General features: G+C 31.5%; 10 protein-coding genes across 10 annotated transcripts; 5 read left to right on the forward strand and 5 right to left on the reverse strand.

Moving 5' to 3' along the window:
• Positions 1-66: 66 nt before the first annotated feature.
• On the reverse strand, positions 67-1,246 carry PPL_12540 (uncharacterized protein; the record flags this gene model as incomplete). The annotated part of the gene is made up of 6 exons (XM_020583271.1): positions 67-73; positions 136-369; positions 490-554; positions 614-901; positions 962-1,132; positions 1,202-1,246. The coding sequence occupies 6 exons, from the start codon at positions 1,244-1,246 to the stop codon at positions 67-69; spliced, it is 810 nt and encodes a 269-aa protein (XP_020429458.1).
• Positions 1,247-2,451: 1,205 nt separating this feature from the next.
• Positions 2,452-3,155, reverse strand: PPL_12541 (cysteine hydrolase family protein; the record flags this gene model as incomplete). The annotated part of the gene is made up of 3 exons (XM_020583272.1): positions 2,452-2,587; positions 2,660-2,758; positions 2,845-3,155. 3 exons carry the CDS (start codon positions 3,153-3,155, stop codon positions 2,452-2,454), a joined length of 546 nt encoding a protein of 181 aa, XP_020429459.1.
• Positions 3,156-3,720: 565 nt separating this feature from the next.
• On the forward strand, positions 3,721-4,080 carry PPL_12542 (uncharacterized protein; the record flags this gene model as incomplete). The annotated part of the gene is made up of 1 exon (XM_020583273.1): positions 3,721-4,080. The coding sequence occupies one exon, from the start codon at positions 3,721-3,723 to the stop codon at positions 4,078-4,080; it is 360 nt and encodes a 119-aa protein (XP_020429460.1).
• A 49-nt stretch (positions 4,081-4,129) lies between these two features.
• coq5 (ubiE/COQ5 methyltransferase family protein) lies at positions 4,130-4,795 on the forward strand (the record flags this gene model as incomplete). Its single annotated transcript, XM_020583274.1, has 2 exons — positions 4,130-4,289; positions 4,380-4,795. The coding sequence occupies 2 exons, from the start codon at positions 4,130-4,132 to the stop codon at positions 4,793-4,795; spliced, it is 576 nt and encodes a 191-aa protein (XP_020429461.1).
• Positions 4,796-4,884: 89 nt separating this feature from the next.
• PPL_12544 (uncharacterized protein) lies at positions 4,885-7,076 on the reverse strand (the record flags this gene model as incomplete). Its single annotated transcript, XM_020583275.1, has 4 exons — positions 4,885-5,063; positions 5,148-5,771; positions 5,857-6,327; positions 6,413-7,076. The coding sequence occupies 4 exons, from the start codon at positions 7,074-7,076 to the stop codon at positions 4,885-4,887; spliced, it is 1,938 nt and encodes a 645-aa protein (XP_020429462.1).
• Positions 7,077-7,456: 380 nt separating this feature from the next.
• Positions 7,457-10,426, reverse strand: PPL_12545 (Na+/H+ antiporter-like protein; the record flags this gene model as incomplete). Its single annotated transcript, XM_020583276.1, has 2 exons — positions 7,457-9,835; positions 9,926-10,426. The coding sequence occupies 2 exons, from the start codon at positions 10,424-10,426 to the stop codon at positions 7,457-7,459; spliced, it is 2,880 nt and encodes a 959-aa protein (XP_020429463.1).
• Positions 10,427-13,625: 3,199 nt separating this feature from the next.
• PPL_12546 (uncharacterized protein) lies at positions 13,626-15,100 on the reverse strand (the record flags this gene model as incomplete). The annotated part of the gene is made up of 4 exons (XM_020583277.1): positions 13,626-13,796; positions 13,890-14,677; positions 14,749-14,787; positions 15,088-15,100. 4 exons carry the CDS (start codon positions 15,098-15,100, stop codon positions 13,626-13,628), a joined length of 1,011 nt encoding a protein of 336 aa, XP_020429464.1.
• Positions 15,101-15,899: 799 nt separating this feature from the next.
• PPL_12547 (uncharacterized protein) lies at positions 15,900-17,749 on the forward strand (the record flags this gene model as incomplete). Its single annotated transcript, XM_020583278.1, has 4 exons — positions 15,900-16,169; positions 16,234-16,448; positions 16,524-17,270; positions 17,359-17,749. The coding sequence occupies 4 exons, from the start codon at positions 15,900-15,902 to the stop codon at positions 17,747-17,749; spliced, it is 1,623 nt and encodes a 540-aa protein (XP_020429465.1).
• Positions 17,750-18,109: 360 nt separating this feature from the next.
• Positions 18,110-19,177, forward strand: rpl23 (60S ribosomal protein L23; the record flags this gene model as incomplete). The annotated part of the gene is made up of 3 exons (XM_020583279.1): positions 18,110-18,146; positions 18,205-18,591; positions 19,074-19,177. 3 exons carry the CDS (start codon positions 18,110-18,112, stop codon positions 19,175-19,177), a joined length of 528 nt encoding a protein of 175 aa, XP_020429466.1.
• A 690-nt stretch (positions 19,178-19,867) lies between these two features.
• cbpP (calcium-binding protein) lies at positions 19,868-21,443 on the forward strand (the record flags this gene model as incomplete). The annotated part of the gene is made up of 2 exons (XM_020583280.1): positions 19,868-20,279; positions 20,347-21,443. The coding sequence occupies 2 exons, from the start codon at positions 19,868-19,870 to the stop codon at positions 21,441-21,443; spliced, it is 1,509 nt and encodes a 502-aa protein (XP_020429467.1).
• Positions 21,444-21,619: the final 176 nt, after the last annotated feature.

A 21,619-nucleotide genomic window follows, 5' to 3' on the forward strand; every position in this document is an offset into this window, starting at 1 on the left:
TTTTATTGTATTATTTATATATTATCTTTTTAAATCCCCATCGTTGTACCATTCTTTTTTTCTTTATCAAAAACTATAGAAAAAAAGATTAAATTAATAACAGTTTATATTAAAATAAAAAAAATAAGTAGATACGCACCAACTTTTAAACCTCTATCGAAATTACGATATACTCTAATAGAATAATAATCTACTAATATTCTTATTATGACGGATACAATGCTAAAAATTGTAATTGGAATACCTAAATTATATGGTTCTATTTTTACTATCATTTCGCCAATGATAGAATAGATTTTGTAACCAGTATAGGTTGAAGTTAACCAAGACATTCCAATGAAAATAAACATCAAAGCTTTATTTTCTTCTCTACAAGCAATCAATCCAACAAAAATCCAAAATATGGAAATTACAAAACATAAAGCATTTCTATAGAAAGCCAGAATTAGATTAACAATCCTATCACCTTTTTCCAAATAAAATACTTACATGTAATGTTCGTAATTGTGTTCAACAAAAAATAATGAGTAACAACCGAATGTTAATCCTGAAAACTAAAAGATAAAATTTTAATATAAATTTAATATTATTGGAAAATAAAATAAATACTTACAAATATATCTAACTTTAAGAAAGATAAAAATATTTGATATAATTTATAATATCTTCGTAACTCTATATTGGTTCCAATCTTTCTATATAATCTCCAACCAAATTGTTTAAAAGTGAAATAACCAAGAGTAATATTAAGGGGAATAAATATGAAATTAGAAATAATTCTAATAAGTGGATAAATCTCTAGTAGATTTTCGGAAATGAAATACTGATAAATTTCAATAAAAGAAACTACAGTATTGACTAGAATAAAACTAAATAATTGATATTTGTTTTCATTTAAAACCTATTTTTTTAAAATTTGTTAGAAATTTAATAAATCCTAATAGAAATATTGAATAATTACAGAATTAATTGCAAAATATAATAAGAAAGCCGAGACATATAAGTAAAGAAGAATATAATTTGACCAACTTGTAATTGTCATAAATAACATAGTCAATACTTCTAGTAATTCAAAAAGGATTACAAAGACAAAGACTCTACCAACTGTAGAAACATCATAAAATCTTGCTTCCTTTTTCTAATTTAATTGTTTTTTAAAAATTAATATTTATTAAATTATAATTTTAAATAAGTTACTTACTCTAGGAAAAATATCTATAATTATATTTTGTGGTTCTTCATCCATATTCTTAGAAATTAGACTCTTGTTACCAATACTAATAGGGTGATGACTTGTTGACAAGTCTATATCATTTAAATATAAAATATAAAATAAAAATAAATAAATAAATAAATTATTGATGTTCTTTTTTTTTAGAAGCTTCTAAATAGAATAAAAAGAATAAATATTTAATTGAGTTGAATACATATTTCAAAAATAGAATAAATAAATAAGTTGAAACTGTATAGCAACACCAACTTGAAGATATGAAAAGAAAAATTCAATAACAGGAAAAAGGAAACAGTATCTAAGAAATAACAATTGAAGAAGTTTTAATATAAAAGATACCACTGGAACAAAAAATGTCTCTATTTTTTCAAAAATGAACTATTATAAATAGATATAGAGAACAAAAATATATATTTTGAAATTATTTATTTCTCTTTAAAGTATCAAAACAATGATACAATGAAAAATCCAATTTATTTGATATCTTTTAGATTCAATTTTGTTTTTATGGTTATAAGAGTAATAAATAGTTGTAGAAAATTAATAATCCGATTATTTTATGTTTTTAATAAAAATATGTCTAACTTTTTTAAAAAATTAGTGTATTAACATTTACATTCGGGGGGTTGAGCAAAAAACAACAAACACAGATGTAATCAAGCGATAAAAATAAGTGGAGAATATGATTATATACCTTTATTATTTTTAAAAATATCTAAATTGACATTCTTTGATGAATTTTGAGAGCTTAAATTGTTCTGTGACTGAAATAAACTTCCGTTGTGGGTTATATTATTACTATATAAATTATGATTAGCACCAATAAATTGATTTGATTTTGATTTTAAAAAATAACTGTATATACTAGTAAATACTTTCATATTTATTTCTTTTGATTTATCAACTCTTTTAAATATCCATTTTATTGTGTATGTTTTTGTTTTAAATAACATGTTGATAACAAATTAATCAAATATAAAAAATGGGTAATAATTAGATTGATGAGAAGTGGGTTACAAATATGGGTATAAAAATCACACAATTTGATTCAACATTGAAAAATGATATATTAAATTTCATTGGTCATTTTAAAAAAATATAATAAACAGTGTTGAAAATTATATTTTTATTTTATTTTATTTTTATTTTTTTTGTACAATTAATTTAGTTTGGTTTGTTTGCAAGATGGAGTAAATTTTTAACTAAACAATTAATATTTATTATGCTTTAACAATGACGCTATTGGAGTTGGTGATTGTTGATCCATAGATTGTTTTAAGATATTCAATGGCAGCAGCATTGTCGACTCCATCGAAAACGCAAACACCATCTTCAATAATGTTGATTCCATATCCACTGTGATATAATAATGAAATTAAAGTTAGTTGAAATATAAATAATAATGATAATTATTATAAAAATACAAACCGAGTGAATGCTCCGTATGCTGTGTGTCTAACGCAGCAATGAGTATGTTGTCCAGTTAGGTAAACTTCTGTAATACCGTGTTTTTTGCAAATCTCACCCCTAAATGGAAAAATAAGATGATGATGATGATGATATCTGTAAGTATATATGTATAGATAGGATTTTTAATAATATTTAAACATTACATTTCAGTTTCATCGAAACCACCATAGAATCTCTTTGGTACATTGTATTCACGCTCTCCAATGATTGGCTCTAACTCTGGGATAACCTTTGCACCGTCAGTGTCTTTCATAGCGTGCTTTCCCCATACACCCATCTCACGATCGTCATCATGATGAGCATCGTTGGAGAAGAGGATGATCCAATCAGGTTGACTTCTGGCATAGTCCAACAAGGCCTTGATGTTTGGGATGATCTTTGAGGCGTGAGCTTGGTTGTTTAACACACCTGTAACAAAGTCATTTAGCATATCAATAATAATTAGAGCCTTCATATTTATTCTACTATTTATTTGTAGTTTGTAAGTAAAAAAACAAAAAATGATGAATGATTCAAACGAAAATGCAAATGGTCCAAAGACAAAACAGATCAAATTACCACTAATCTTTTGTTTTTGGTAAAAATCGCACAACCTGTTCAAGTTCACAGAAAAAGAAGATCTTCTTATTTTTTTTTTTTTTTTGGTATCCCGTAACGTTTTTGTACTAATATTTTAAATTCACAGAATCTTTAACTGGTCAGCATCATTATTTGCATTCAAAGTATTCTAACAAAACTTGTTTGTATAAATGAGATAGATAGTCTTTAATATAAAAAAAAATCAATAAAACATGTTATTATATAGATTTGATTGAAAAGTAATCATATTAATTATGTGTTTATGATATATATCTTGATAATAATTATAATAATATGATGACACGACAATTAATCGTGTGTGATTTTTTTTATTTTTATAAAAATTTACAATTATTTTTTAAAAGATCTGTAATTTCATTGCTATCTTTATACAAAGAGGAAATTCACTTGTTTTCAATAAAAAACGAAAAAAAAAAAGAATGTTAATTGCTTATAGAAATATAGTGAGAACATGTAGTTCTCTCTCAGCTAGATTCTATGGTACATCGAATAATAACAGTACTCAGAGTACTGACTCTACAACTCATTTCGGATTCAAGACAGTTCAAGCCGATCAAAAGGAATCGATGGTGAAAGAAGTGTTTGATTCCGTTGCCTCTAGCTATGATGTTATGAATGACGCAATGTCACTTGGTATTCACAGATTGTGGAAGGATGAATTCATCAATACTCTCAATCCAACACCAGGTTCTCATTTGTTAGATGTCGCCGGTGGTACAGGTAACTATCAATCAACTATCGATCATTACTCACAATCAACTCATCTAGATCTTCTTTAATTAACTAACAATGTGTTGTCAAATCACAGGTGATATTTCATTTAGATTCATGGACAAGATTAAATCATCACCATATTACCTACCAAATCCAAACGGACAAATCAAGAGTGCATCACCTCCATCCTCAGCTATTGTATTCGATATCAATCAAGCAATGCTTGACGAAGGAAAGAAAAGAGCTATTAAATTAGGATACAGTGATTCTACAGGTACATACATATAAACAATTAATAACAATTAGATCTATTTTAATATTAACACAATGAACGAACGTTCGTTCATCATCTAATTATTATTAGATCCATCGATTGATTGGGTACAAGGTAATTCCGAACATCTACCATTCCAATCAGATACATTCAATTGCTATACAATTTCATTTGGTATTCGTAATGTTACAAACATCGATGCAGCACTTGCAGAGGCACATCGTGTATTGAAGAAGGGAGGTCGTTTCATGTGTTTGGAGTTCAGTCACATTCCAAACCCACTGCTGAGCTATGCTTACGATACTTATTCATTCAATGTGATTCCAGTGATGGGTCAACTGATTGCTGGTGATCGTGATAGCTATCAATACTTGGTAGAGAGCATCAGAAAGTTCCCAAAGCAAGAGGAATTCGCCGAGAAGATTAGAAAGGCTGGTTTTAAACAAGTGACATATAAGAATTTAACTTTTGGTGTTTGTGCAATTCATTCTGGTTGGAAACTATAAGATAAAAGTCAACTCAACAACCTTTTACAATAAAAAAAAAACTCAAATGTAATACATTTATTATATATATATAAATAATTCTTTTTTTTTTATTGTGATAATCTTGTTTCTCTTGGCGATTTCAAATCTACCCAAAGCAATAGAGCAACAAGCATCAAAGCAACTATACAATTACCAAATAGTAAATAAAGTGAAGCGGTATAAGTACCGGTAGATACTTTTAGAGCACCTAAAATAGGTGGATATATAACCAATCCTGTGTTGTATGCTTTGAATTGTAAAATGTATTACATTGATAAGTATTAAAATGATTATTTGATTGATTAATATAGAGAATAAGTATAATAATTACCTGTTCCGATGAAACCAAATGAAGTACCAAGCACTTCACTTGGAATATATAGTGGAAGTGATGATATTATTGTGGTGTTCATCAATGCGAATCCAGTTCCTGATAATATGATCCAAGGAAGTGGATGAATATCTGTTGTTTCTAACAATATGATTCCCATTGCTAAAAGTACGATGGATACAGCCAAAAGATGAAGTCTCTTTCCAATCTTTCTGATTACCAAACCGAATAGTGGTGACATCAGGCAGCTACAAAGTGTCTCTGAAGATAAAATTAAAGATGCCGATTGTTCATTGAAACCATACTTTAGCATGAACAAATCCGGACCAATAATAGCCAATCCGTACATCGATGTATATCCAAAGAATACGATACCCACTGTTATCCATAACCTTGAAGGTAGCTGTGATAGTATTCCTTTTACTTTGATAAAAGATGAGTGTATGAACTGTATTATCCTTTCACCAACTGGCAATTGCATCAATATTAAATCGGAGGAACTCGAAGCCAATCGATTGGAACGATCTTTTTCTCTATCTATAAAACTACTTTCATCAGTATCATCCATAACATTTGATTCTAAATCTCTTAAAATTATATCCATTTCCGCATCTTTTGATATATCTAATAAATTGAAAAGTATAAATATTTAATTAATTTATAAATACTATATATAATTGTATTTAAGATTTTTCTTATGTTTACTTACCTTTAAATTTCTTATTAATTAATAAATAAACTACATTTAAAGCGGTACCAAATGCAGAAACAAAACAAATAAACCAAAGACTCATTTTAAATCCAATGGTTTTGTTTAGGATCGGCAGTATTATCAGAGATGCAACATTGGCTCCATATATCCAGCCAACAGCAATTCCGAGGAATGTCGAAAGTAAACGGTCGTCGAACCATTTCGACATGAGAGCATTCGAGCAGGCCACTAACGACTCACCTGCAAAACCCAGAATAAATCTGCTAAGTAGCATCACTGAGAAATTCGGTGGTGACAATGCACCTATAAAAGTGGAAAATGTGACAATCGACGACAATATAATACTGACTGGATCCGGTCCAAATATATCGACAAGAATACCAGTAATAAATACCATACAAACATTTGGAATAGCGTATAAAGTAAATAAACTACCAAATTGTTTTGAATCAATATTAAATGTATTATCTAAATATTTGTTTTTAAATAAGAAAAAACATATTAGTTTACTTTTACTTGTAAATAATTTATAATTATTATTTTAAATATTTACAAAAAGTATGTGATAAAGCTTCTGGTGAAGTATAGGAAAAGAAAGTTCCGAAACCAAGATTGGATATCAATAATACAATGGCTGCAATCTTTAGATTTCTTTTTGATATCCATTTGTCAAGGAAACCATTATTATTATTTTTATAATTATTATTATTTTTAAAACTAATATTATTATTTAAATTTCTAACAATATTGTATGGAGAATCTAATAGTATAGCTCCTTTTGGTGAATGAATATCTTCTTCTAATATTTCATATTGATCTTTTAGATTATGATATTTAGAATCGGCTCTAAGATCTATTTCTTCATCTTCCTCTTCTTCATGTTGTTCTCTATTATTATTAATATTGTTGATGCTGTCAATTTGTGGAGGACTATCTATTTCTAATGTATCGGATTCCGATTGATCTATGTATTCTGGTGAATTAGGTGATGCAGTGTAAGCTTGTGGAAGTCTGTGTACGAGTGATGATCTCTCGACGCTTGTATTTATTCTTTCAGTATCTAAAACCAGCTCCTCTAGACTACTACTACTATTACGAATACTACTACTACTACTATTTCCAACACTGTTGGCAATGTCACCACTACCATGATCTCTTATCTCCAGATCATCTCTATCAACATCATCTATATGACCACTGTATATTGAATTTGACATTTAAAATTAATTAATTTGTTACATGTAAAATTAAATAAATAAATAAATATTGATAACTAGTATTACTAATGATAAGTAAATACATAAATATGTTTTTCGAATAAAAATAATGATAAAAAAATAAACAAAATTCGATTTAATTGGAGATGATGTGTTTAATTAAAAAAAACAGTTTATAACCGAAAAAATCGGAAATTCAAAATGTTTGTTTTGAAATTTTTGGTGATTTAAATCTGGTTTATCTATATAAACAGTTTAAAGAATACTTGATTGATCATCATAAATTTAATAAAATAATAATTATAATTACTAATTAATACAATATATTTTATATTTTTATTACATGATTTTAAATTCAACAGTTGTATTGAATTATTATTTTAAGATTGGAGTGGTTTGTCGTCGGGATTTAGTGAATTCTCATTTCTACCGGTGTCTCCAATCGGTGTGATTGGTATGCTACTGACTTCGCTTGGTGACAATGGTGATGGTGGATCCACTTGTTTGACATCGTCAGACTCGTTGACTTCAATGACTTCGTCTGTTGACGGTAGTGCTGGAATAGTATCTTTATGGTAGATTACGAGTGTTGAGATTGGGCATCGGTGCCAGAATGGTTCGCTATCGCTTGAAACCTTGAGTGGATTGTGTTGATCGAATACATCGTCGTGTGAAGCATGAAGATCAGACAATGCCTCACCTGAACTACTGTTGTTTTCGTGGTCAGCATGCTTTTGTAATCCATCATTATGATTGTTGTTGATATTGTTGTTGTTAGTGCTACTATGAATCTTATCAGCTTTCGATGACTTTGAGTTGGTATCACCCACTGGATGGTTATCGAGTGAATCCATCTCCTCAAAGTGTGGATGTTGGTGGCTGGCATCCGATGTCTTTCTCGATCCGGTGAGATGCACCATGGAGAGTGAACGCTTCATCATTTCGATGGCCGGCAACACCTGGAATCCAGTGAATGGCGAGGTGGTATTGAGTTGCTTCTTCTCTTCGTATGGCACAACCAACAAGTCGTATTGAACACACATCTCCAACAACACCTTTTGACGATGTTTCTTTGGTTTGTAGATCACAGAGAATTTATCTTTGTTCTTTCCGTTGAGGATAGATTCCAAGTGTGATTCATATTGTTGCAACTTGACTGGATCGTACATCTCTGTGGTTCTGCCCAACGAAGTACTTCCACTGGCGTTGAGTGATGCCTGAGGATGGAATTTGACGGTTGGTGCTGCTGGTGTTGGATCGTGTGTCTGATTGGCATCGACACCGTCGGGCGATAACATTGTAGTTGGAGTGGCGTCGAACATCTTGGACTGACTGTCTGGCAACTTTACAAAGTCGTCGGTGGTCTGCTGCTTGTGTTTCCAATAGAAATCATTGTCAAACACTACGATGGTGACATGGACACCGTCGGTCTCTGCCATACGATTGGCGAGATCAAGTGATTCCGCATCGTTGTAGTTCTTTCCTCCGAGGTAAGCAAGCAGAACACGACGGAAACGATGTGGAATGCTCTTGAAACCGGAACGATCGGTGAAGACACCGACATGGGAAGTGGAGTTTTTGAATAGCGACCATTGCACACCCTGAGAAATCATGCCACCACGACCACTCGACATGCTTGCAACGTCTTCACCGACGATCAACAGCTTGGCGTTCTTGTTGTCGGTAAAGTGTATGATCTCCTTGGAGAGATGGTCGCTGTCCGAGACGATCGAGTTGAACGATACCTTCAACTTCATTTGGATACCCTGTTGAATGAGATGTCCATAGGTCGACTTGGAGATATCCTTACGAATCTGACCGATGAAATCAGAGGGACGATCGTTCACCTCGGAGACCGAGAGCAAATAGATCTTCTTCATCTTCTTACGACGCAGTGTTGAAACCGTCTTGTTACCGATGGTGTAACCGAGATCAACAAGCGCAGGTCCCATATTAAGCGATGGAGTGCACAGGACAACAGTAAAGTCATCGTTACTTCCACTCTTTTTCTCTTTTTTCATTACCATTGAAATCAAAGGACTGGTCATCAGAGTTGTAAAGACAGCCATCAACACCATGATACCAAACACTTCGATATTGATGATTTTGAAGTCCAATCCAAGATTCAAAACGATGAGCTCAACCAAACCTCTGGTATTCATAAGAATACCAATGGAGAGTGAATCACGCTTATTATTTCCTAGCAATAGTGCAACCAGTCCGGAACCGACAATCTTTCCGATGCAAGCACACGAAATGATGACCACTACTCCTATCCAAGACTCTCCGGTGTTTAGTGTTGTCAAATCGGTACGCAATCCACTAATTACAAAATACAATGGGAGAAGGAATACCAGTACGAGATCTTCAATCTTCTCTGTGATGGCTTGGTTGAATCCACCGGTCTTTGGTGTAATAGCACCGAGAGTGAAAGCACCAAACATTGCATGAATACCAATTACCTCTGTTGCCCACGATGCAGTAAAGAGCACAATAACAACACCGCTCATTACCAAATGTGAAGGTGATTGTGGGTGAGTAGTATCGGCATGTGGATCGACATGATACACCATTGCCGTAACCTTGTGTAGAATTGGTCTAACGACCAACAACATCACCGCTACAAATCCTATCGAAGCCAACAAAGTCCATACTGTATCCAATGAATTTGAACTACCTGCCAAACTAACTGACAAACCAAGTAATACCCAACCACAAATATCATTAATGGCTGCACATGCAATTGTTAAAATACCAATCTAGAAAAAAATATTAAAAAAAAAGAAAATTAATAACCATTTTTTTTTTTCTGCGAGTTAATCTATTTTTTTTTTTTTTTTATGACATACTGGAGTTGATAATAATTTCTTTGATGCTAAAATTCTTGCCAACACTGGGAATGCAGTGATGCAAAGAGCGACACCAATAAAGATACCGAGTGAATATGTCCATGCGGTGTCTTGAATGTGTGCCAAATAGACGGATGCTGCCAATCCCAATCCAAATGGGAATACGATACTGACGGTACTGATTGCCAGTGACTGTCTAATTTGTGAACGGAAGAGAGTTGGATCCAACTCCAAACCAATGATAAACATGAAAAATATAAGACCAATCTGTGCAAAGACATAGAGAATGCTCACAGATGCCTTTGGGAACAAGGTGGATGTGAAATTGGGAATCTTACCGAGCGCCGTCGGCCCCAGTAATATACCAGAGATAATCTCTGCTATTACCGGTGGTTGTTGAATCTTGGCAAACAGCCAAGCAACGCATCTCGAGAGAATAATAATCAAGAGACATTGTACAAGGAATAGTGCAACATCCGTGCTAAGTACATTTTGTACCATTATATATTATTACTAAACTAACTTGTAATTATTTGAAAGATCGGCTCTTTTCTTCTGCTTCTTCTTCTGTTTTCTTTTTTAACTATTTAAAAAAAAAAAAATACAATATTTTTATATTTTTCTTTCTTATCTTTTCTTTTCTTTCCTTTTCTTTCCCCTCTTGATTTGATACAAATACTATATATTATTATTGATACTACAGATAATAAAACAAAAGCTAAGATAAAACTTTTGAGATGTTAAGGTGGTAATCTTGAGGTTGTTAATGAACAATTGATTGGTTGCAACTTTGGTGAATTTGAATAAAATTCAACTATTGCTGCTGCTGTTGTTGATGTTGTCGTTTTTTAGTTCTAAATCGATGGAAAAATTCAAAGAAATCGTTAAAATAAATTAAAAAAGTCAATTAATTAATTGGTTGGAAATTTTTATGTTTTTTTTTTTTTTAAAATGAAAAGAAAAATGTTAATATTAGTTATTGATACTATTGGTAAATTATATATTTGATAACAACAAAACAATATAGTCAACAAAAATTTAAATAGAATTGAAAAATTATAATCATTTTAATTTATATTATATATACTTTTTGTCAAAAGATTTACACATTTACTCATTTGTTATTGTTTTGTTTAGAGTTGTGAGTGTGGGTATGAATGATAATAATGAAAAATAGGAGGTGATAATATGAGAATGGTCAATCGATTATTATATTTTTGATAGTCCAAACTCGTTCATTTGAAAATTGTGGTTTTCCGATGCATTGCACACAATTAATTGAATTTTGGAGAAATTATTTGCAATGGTGGATATAGAGGAGGTTCAATGAATTGCGATCTTTACCATGGTGGAATAATATTAACATTCATAAAAAAATCAACTATCTATCTTTTAACATTTTAACACTTTTGTTATAACAAGCAAAAAGAATGATATGATGTTATTCCACTTCTATTTTAATTAAAAGTTATATCTTTAACCAAATTGATATAAAATGGCTATGAATGATTCGTTTTATTGATTATAATCTTTAAACTGCATATCTAAATATCATACAATTATAAAACAAAAACAAAAACAAAAACAAAAACAAAAACAAAACAAACTACTTTTTATTTATTTATTTTTTTGTAACTAAACTAACTCTATCTATCTATTAAATTTATATAATAATTATTTACCCAAGTAGTCAGTCAGATTGAATAAACTAAAGATAAATATTTTGATCTGGTTTTGTTGGTTGTTTAGTTGTATTTGCAAATTAAATTACTTTGCAAAATCTTAAAAGCTGATCAAATGTTTATAGTTGGGGAGAGAGAAAATCATGAAATGTTTGGATGGATGACTGATTGGTTGTAATTGGTTGGAAGGAAGATGAATACTCCACTTTTAATGATGTGATTAATAATTGTGATGCTAGATGAGATATATCGTTTAAAACAAATAATAATATAAATTATATTTGATGTGTTGTTGTGATTTTAGTAAAAATTATAAGATATTATTTGAATGATTTCACTCGTGATAATAAAAATATTGTTATTTTGAGTGACATCTTTGTCTTAACTTAATTGTCGGAATTCATTTTAATATAATTAATATTATTAATAAAATAATTAAATTATTATTATTATTATTATTATATATGTAATAGAGAGCGCTGCTGATCATTTATACAATTTAATCATTATATATTCATTAATATATATGTAAATATATACCAAAACCAAACCGAACCAACCCAACCCCGAAAAAAAACAACACAACACACGTGTGTGATTCATATTATACAAATAGACAACATTGCGGATGTGTGTTTTGTGTGTGTGATTAGATTATTTTGTGTGGTGTTTGGTTATTGTTATGTTTTTTTTATGTTTGTTTATTGGATATCTATATAAATTGATTATTATCATTATTGTGTGCGTGTGTGATTGATATTGAGTAGGTTTAATCCTGGTATGAACATATATAGAAGAAAAATCGAAAGAAGAATGATCATTGATAAACACAATGAATGAACATTATAATATTTTCTAGCGTGTCATTTAAAACTCCAATGATATGGTATTATTGGTTAAAACAAATTAAAATAACCAACTGCTACTCTCATTGAGAAATCATAACACTTTGTTTAAAGAGAAACAACAAAAATACAGAGAGTTGACTGATGAATGTAGGTTCATCAAACAACCCAGTATTTCCTTCAACCTATTTTTTAAATAATACAATTGAAATATTATAATATAACTACATGTGTTGTTACTGCTGACTAACTAACTAGTTTCATCCACCAATATTACTATAAATAAAAAAATAAAATATACAAAAAAAAATTGCTTAAAAAAAAAGATAAAAATTAAAAAAATAAAAATAATAATATAGTTAAGACATACCTAATAATTAAGAGTTAAATAGATAAACTCTGAATGAATAATTATTGATTAGATTATAACTGGTTAATGATAAAAAAAAACAATGATAATGATATGTTTGTTGATTTTCGATCCAAAAACGACTCGTGAGTTTCAGTTTTAGTGTTTTGGTGTTTTTGGTGGATAGAGTGCGGTGCAAATATTTTTTTACTCAAAACTTTTTGTGGTGGTTTTATTTTTAAAACCAAAATTTTAGGGGGTGTAGTGTACCACTGGGGATAGGGGCAATGGTTTTTCAAAACCAAATGTATAAAAAACCACCGAGGATCTATCTTAAAGATCAAAAAAAAAAAATGAGTTTTTGCAAAAAACATAAAAAAAAAAAAAAACTTTATTTTAAAAAATGTAAAAAAAAATACAGAGAAATTTTCAACAGAACTTTTTTTATTATTTTTATTAATAATAGGAGACTTTCATACCATGTTTTTCTTTGCACCTACAAAACAAAATGAAGATCTTTATTCCTATGATGAACACCGGTAACACACACACACACACACAAATTATCTTTATTTTTTGTGGGTGGTGAACAAGCCAATTTAATAATTAAACAATCATATCAAACAACAGATTAGTAATAATAATAAGTTATAATTATTATAAGAATATTTATCATTTTCAACAAAAATTGGCTCTTATTTAACAAGCCATATTCATGAAATATTTGACAATGATTTTCTCAGATGATGTGGTATTTTCTTTTCTTTTTATTGTCTTGTTTATTTATATTATAGTATATTCCCTGATTGTCATTATTATATCATTTAAATATAGTTGTAGAAGCAATCGTCGAAAATTAGCTTATGACATTGTTCCATATAGTCTTCACTGAAATACTCTTTCATTTCACTTTTGGTAACCCACAAATGATCCTTTACAATCTTTTCACTAAATTTGAGTTCTCCATTAAAATAATGTGATCTAAAGAAGAAATTCTACAATAACAGTTAAAAAAAGAAATTAATTAGTTAATTTATCAGTTTTGATTAAATAATGAATGATTATCATTATTATTATTTTTAACATACTTTAATTCCTTCTGCTTTCAATTGATCTTGATCTTCAACATCGAGATATTCTTTGTAGACACCGCATGGTGCTTGTGATGGAATCCAATAGGTCCAATCGCTACCGGTTGTGTCACGGAGTGCACGCTCGGCGGCATTCTTTATGGATTCTCCCTTGATCCATGAAGTCGATGGGAATTGCCATTGACCATCACGACGCTTAATGATGAGATAGAGTGATTTGTCGAGTGCACGCTTCAGTGATTTACGATCGTTCTTCAAATCTGCTTCGGTCTCTCTTGGCTCCGCTACGAAACGGTCGAAATCCTCCTCGAGCGCATCTTCGTCCTCTTCGCCGGGCTTGCTCTTGAATTCTGGTAGATCTTCGATCATGGCGGACATCTTCATTGGTGGACGTGTGACGATCTCGTTGAGACGGTCTTTGGCGTCGAGCCAACGCTGTTCGTACTCGGTGGGGAGTGGCATCAGTGTTGGGAATCGCTCGATGATGATCGATGAGAGCATCTTGAACTCTCCTTTATAACGGCTGTCTGGACGTGGTGGCAATGCATCCTCACGTGCTTTGATCGACTTTTGTGCTTGTTTCAAATATTTTGTCATTCCATATTGTTCGTCTGCCAAATCGATGATTCTAGGGATATCAAACTTCTCTGTTATCTTCTCAGTGTCTGTACGTGTATCTTCTTCTGGTGCCTTTGAGTAGAATCTGACTGAATTTACACTATATGTTGGTTTGATCAATATACTACTGACCAATTTCGATCTACTTATCAATCTACATTGATTAACTTTTTTAAAATATTATTAATATACAAAACTATCTAACGATCTAATTATATTCACTGATCTATCCAAATACTATGTAACAGCGAACTAACCAACCAACCAACCAACCAATCTATTATTTAAAAATCATTCATCACTCTTCTTTCATTGAAAAATAATGTGAAAACCAAAAATCTGTTTGAGTGATTCATATTTCATTATCTTATTACTATATTAATGCTTGTTAGTTTAATAGATAAACCATATCTATTTGTGCTATATTGTTATGACTGAATAACTGTTTGACTGTTATCTTTGTTTTTCAAATGATTCTATTTTTCAACATGTTTGCGTTGAGGATGATACATTGATCTTGATTGGTTGTGCTGTGGTCATAGTTTTTGGATTTAAATGAACTCTTAACAGAACTTACATAATGAATTCATTTTTATTTAACTATCTAATATATAAATTAAATTAAATTAAATAAATAAATATGAATTTTCAAATTAATATGATTATTACTCAATGTCGTTTTTTATTTTATTTTATTTTTTTGCTTTGATCAAAAGTTTTTTAAAAGTCGAAAAATAAACGTTACTATGAGTGAGTGAGATTACTCAGATCAAATTAATAATAAATTAATTTTCAATTACGATTTCTTTATTTTAATGTAAAAACAAAACACTAGTGTGAAGTGACTAAATTGTTAGTATGAAACAACAACAATCACTTTATTATATGTGTTTTACACACTCGTGTTTGAATTACTGTTTAACAAACACACACACACATATAAATACACCCAAATCAAATTTATAATGTAGCATTATTTTTACTTTTGAATGTGTATCTACAATTATTTATTATCAATTTAACCTATTACCAACCTTAATCTCAATATATCCTTACCATTAGTAATACTATACCTACCTGAATTCCTATTGATAGGTAATTTCGTGAGAACTCACTCACTCACTAATTAATTAGTTAACCCAAGTGTTTTTGATAGAAAAAGAGAGTGATACATATGATATGTATTCATATAAAATAAATTTATTAATAATAGAATGATGGATTAATTTAGTTTTGTCTAGCAAATAAATTAAATAATCAATTCTCTCAACTTTACCTTCAGTATCTATTTTTTATTATTTTCCATTATATATTGAAAATCAATCATTAGTACTATTACCAAGATTTATATAAATATATATAAAATAACCAGTATGAGTTTATAAAAAAATGTTTAAAATAGAGATTTTATTTATAATTTTTATTGGATTATTAATTAATGTTGGGAGCAGTACAGATATTCAAGAGCAATCGAATATACAAGTTTATGACAATGTCAACAATCTGACATTGTTCTCATCAAACACTATTATCACACCCAACTCTGAGGCACTAAGTCTAGAGATTCAAAAGATCTTGGACACACTTCCAAGATATGATTTTCATTTTCAGAAAATCGACACGATCGAGTTCGATCCATCCAATTCAAGTTATATACAAGTAATTAATATTTATTTATTTTTTCATATATTAAAAAAGTATTAATTTTTTTTTTTTTTAAAAGTCATTGATTGTAACAGGATCACCATTTGCACTAATCAGTGGTTTAATTATATTATCATTGATTTTTGGTAGCATTGGCTATATGATCCATAGATTTTTAATTCGACCAAGAAGAAAGTTTTCATTAAATTTAGAAACATTCGAACTAAAAGAGAATCCAAGTTGGAAAGGTTATTGTTGGACATCATTTACTATATTCTTTTTATTTTCAATTTTGTAAGTAGATTATTTATTATTATTTTTTAATTTAGTTTTCTAAATTTATTTATTATTATTAAATTAATTATATAGTGGACTTTTACTTGTTGGATTATTTATTAATATTGATTTGGATAATGCCATTACAATGGCAATCGATTCGTTGAATAGTAGTATTCAAGAACGATCCGATATTGAAAGTAGAATCATTGATGAAACAAGAAAACTATCGATCTATCATAAATTACCATACGATGCTTTGGAGGTAATTCAAATGACCAATGAAATAGTTCAGTGGACAAACACCTCTCAACAATATATTCATCACTATGAAAAGATTCGTTTTAATTATGTATTTGGTTCGATCATGTCGATGTTTGCCATATGTACAATCGGTTTGATTGCAGTTATGTTTAGACATCGTTCGGCGATTGTGATATTCATTATTCTAGGACTGTCGGTTTCCACTGTGATATGGTTGATTCCAGCCGGTCATGTTCCTCTCGGTGTAGTGGTGAGCGATGTATGTCCGCAGATTCAAACACTCATTCAAAACAGTGTTCCAGAGGAGATGGATCCATATATCGACTTCTTTTTGACGTGCAACGATAGCTCCATATTTGAATTTGTAACACAGGTGCTCAACGGCGCCATTACAGACACGGAAACACGTCTGAGTCTGGCAATTCAACATCACTATCCTCAAAAGGCCATACAAAAATTGGAATTCCAACTGAAAGAACTCAACGATCTCTCTATCGACGCAAAAGATATATTAAATTGTAATATAACATCAGCTACATATTTATCAGTTCAAAACATTGTTTGTATTGAAATATTGTAAGTATAACGATAAACAATCAACATTCGATATCATCTAGATTACTAACAAAAATACAATTACAAACAAATTTTTTATTCTATTTAGAAACTCATCTTCATTAATGACATTTATATTTATTATTGTTGGTATTATATTTATTGCATCTTTTATTACATCTTGTAAACTATATGGAACAATCGACACCTACAGATCACTCTATGACACAGAGAACTTCTCAACTGAAGAAGAAGATGACAACAACCTTAGTAAACCATTAATGTTTGATTTAGATGAGGACAACAATCACAACAATATATATCATGATGAATATGATATAAATAATAATAATAATAATAATGCTATTAGTAATCAGTCAAAACAACAACTAATTATCAATGATGACATCGAAAACGATACTAATAATAATAATAATAACAATAATAATAATGATAATATAAAGATAAATAATAATGATTCAATATCAAAAATAGAATAAATTAAATAAAAATTTGTATAAAAAATTAAAATATAAATAATTACAAGTGTTGTGTTTCTTAGAGAAACATCTATTTGAGTTATCCGGAAGTTCTTTATGAAATTGAAAAATGATTTTTTCCAATTTTTATTTAATTTTTTTTTTCGCGGTGAACGAGTGAGAGTGTGCTGTGGCAGACGCTGTGGGCTATGCCTGACTGACTTTGAATAGAGAAAAACGCCACACCTTCTTCCTATTATACGTTTCAGGGACAAAAAATGAGCAAGCGTAGGTTTATCATTATATATTAGCGTATCTCTATCATCTATCATCTATCATCTATCGAACATCTTAGACTACAGTAATCAAATAGTGTGGTAGATGAATGAGACGTTAAGAGAAACAGATTATGATCAAAGTTAGTAGAGTTGGATATTAATATTATTTTTGTTATCATTACAATCGACGATCAATAGCACAAGCAGTAGGTAGCAACTACAGAGTCGCACTTGGTCTTCCAGTTGGTGCTGTTATGAACAGTGCTGATAACTCTGGTGCCAAAAACTTGTACGTCATCGCCGTCAAGGGTATCAAGGGTCGTTTGAACAGATTGCCAGCTGCTGGTGTCGGAGACATGGTTATGGCCACCGTCAAGAAGGGTAAGCCAGAACTCAGAAAGAAGGTTTGCACTGGTTTGGTCGTCCGTCAAAGAAAGCAATGGAAGCGTAAGGACGGTACCATCCTCTATTTCGAAGATAACGCCGGTGTCACCTGTAATCCAAAGGGTGAAGTCAAGGGTAACATTCTTGGTCCAGTTGCCAAGGAATGCTCTGATTTATGGCCAAAGGTTGCCACCAACGCTGGTAAGTTTTTCACACATAAAAACCAATACTATTTTAATGATAAAACTAACGTTCTTTTTAAAACCTTATTAATACGAAAACTTTACAGGTACCATCGTTTAAACTCATAAATAAATTATAGTTGTCCCATAAAAATCGAATATAGGCATTGTTTTCAACAACTCTTTATGATATTATTGTAATATCACCGCTTTTACATTTGAATCATAGTCACAGGTTTTTAATTATTTCGCTAAAGTCGACAAGAAAGTGATAATAATATGTCAAAAAGAATATCATTTTTTATTATATCGTTTATTTTTATTTTTTATTTATTGTATGAGTGTTTTATTTGTTAATTTTTATGATTAAAATATATTGTTTAAGAATCAAAGTAATATAAAAATGTTGTTTATATTTGTATTAAAAAAAAAAAAAGGAAAATAAAGAACTTTATCTCTATTTTTTTTCATTCCATTTCAAATGAATCCAAATTATCAGAGGACAAGAAATAGGTTTTACAATTTCAATTCGTTTACCTTTGGTCTTGGACCATGAAGTCTTGTTTGGCAATCTAAAGCAAAAATATCTCACCCCCATCTGTTAGATAAAGTTTTAATGAACACAGAGCCAAACAAAATCAAATTAAATATCTAAAATTACATTCTATTATTTATATTTAATAGTAACTCTTTGTTTTTAATAGTTGTTCCTTAAGGAATAAGCAATAAATCGATCAATAAATTGGGCTATCGATCATTGTACTCCTGAACACTTTGAAAATAAAGATGATATCAATTGAGAAAAAGCGTCGATCACACAAAGGAATCAATAAATTGTGTTAGTGCAATATCATCACAAAAAGTTTGAAAAAACCGTCTAAAAAAAAAAAAAAACAAAAATTAAACTATCTTAAGAAATATGTGAAAGTTACAAAGTTGTTGAATGTTCTTAAAAGACTGTATAACCTCACTCATTAACCTTTTGTTTTTTTTTTTGTTTTTTTTTTAAAAAACCAAAAAAAAGTTTTGCAATATTTGGTGATGATGTTTTTATAAACAATATCGACACCAAAAAGCAGCAACCAACTACTCAACAGACTTATTTCTGCTCCTCATTTATATTATATATTTTATTTAAAACAACAACAAGATAAATTATTTATTTAGTTTTAGTTTAGTTTAAGTTTTAATAAATATTTAACTATTTTACTTTAACTTTTTATTTATTTTTCACCAGAACTTAACATAATAATATCTTGATATATAATATAGATATATATATTTATTTATAAAATATGCAAAATCCACCAAATCCACCACAAGCAGGTACTGCCTCTGATGCTTTCTCACAGATGCCAGTCAAGGTAATGCCAGGCCAACAAAGTCCACCACCAGCAGGTCAATATCCACCACCACCAACTGGCCAATATCCACCACCACCACCAGCTGGAACTCCACCAACTGGCCAATATCCACCACCACCAACTGGAACTCCACCAGCTGGTCAATATCCACCACCACCAACCGGAATTCCATCTCCACCACCCTCAGGTCAATATCCACCACCACCAACCGGAGCTCCAGGTCAATACCCACCACAACAACCGGGACAACAACAACTTCCACCACAACAAACTCCAGGTGCATACCCACCACAACAACCAGGTGCTCCAGGACAATATCCACCACAACAACCGGGACAACCAGGTCAATATCCACCACAACAACCAGGTGCTCCAGGGTCAATACCCACCACAACAACCGGGACAACCAGGAGCTTATCCACCACAACAGCCAGGTGCTCCAGGTCAATATCCACCACAACAACAAGGTGTCGGAGCCAAGCCACCAGCTGGATATCCACCAACTGGAGCTCCAGGACAACCAGGTCAATACCCACCACAACAGCCAGGACAACCAGGTCAATATCCACCACAACAACCAGGTGCTCCAGGACAATATCCACCACAACAGCCAGGAGCTTATCCACCAACCGGAGCTCCAGGACAACCAGGTCAATACCCACCACAACAACCGGGTGCTCCAGGACAATATCCACCACAACAGCCAGGAGCTTATCCAGGTCAAGTAGGTGCTAAACCACCAGCTGGATACCCACCAACCGGAGCTCCAGGACAACCAGGAGCCTATCCACCACAACAACCAGGTGCTTATCCACCAACCGGAGCTCCAGGTCAACCAGGTGCCTACCCACCAACTGGCGCTCCAGGACAACCAGGTGCTTATCCACCAACCGGAGCAGCTCCAGGTGCTTACCCACCAACCGGAGTTCCAGGACAACCAGGTGCTTATCCACCAACTGGTGCTCCAGCCGGTTATCCACCAGCTGGATACCCACCAACCGGAGCTCCAGCCGGATATCCACCAACTGGATACCCAGCTGCCGGTGGATACCCACCAACCGGTGCTTATCCATCGACTGGTTACGGAGGTTATCAAACAGCCGCCTATGGAACCACAACTGCTGCCTACGGTGTCGCAGCATATCCAGGTGCCTACGGATATCAAGCAACTGCCACCTACGGTGTCGCTGCACCAATGATGGGTGTCTACACTCGTCAATCATACAGCTATGCTTCCCCATACTCTAGATCGGCGGCATTCGTCATCCCAGTTGGATTGCCAGCACACTTGGTCGCCAAGATGATGCAAGCCAGTGCAGCATTCCGTATGTTCGATACCAACTACAGTGGATCTCTCAACAAGAAGGAATTCAAGAGAGCTCTCAAGCATATGGGATTCTACTTTAGCAAGGGACAATCAAAGATGTTGTTCCATCAAATCGACTCTAACTACTCTGGTCAAATCGATGAAAGAGAGTTCTGCGAATGGTGGTGTCACTATCAATAAATCATCAATCAAGATGAAAGCTTGTAAAACATAAAAATAACATAATAATATATATATTAAAACATTCAAAATCTTCATTCATCAAAAAAAATATATATGTATATAAACTAAACATATACAGATCGAAACACAAATAACAAAATAAATTTATTGTACAATATATTAATTATTACATT

The sequence above is a fragment of the Heterostelium album genome, assembly GCF_000004825.1.
Source record: "Heterostelium album PN500 unplaced genomic scaffold PPL_scaffold10, whole genome shotgun sequence".
Classification (NCBI taxonomy): domain Eukaryota; phylum Evosea; class Eumycetozoa; order Acytosteliales; family Acytosteliaceae; genus Heterostelium; species Heterostelium album.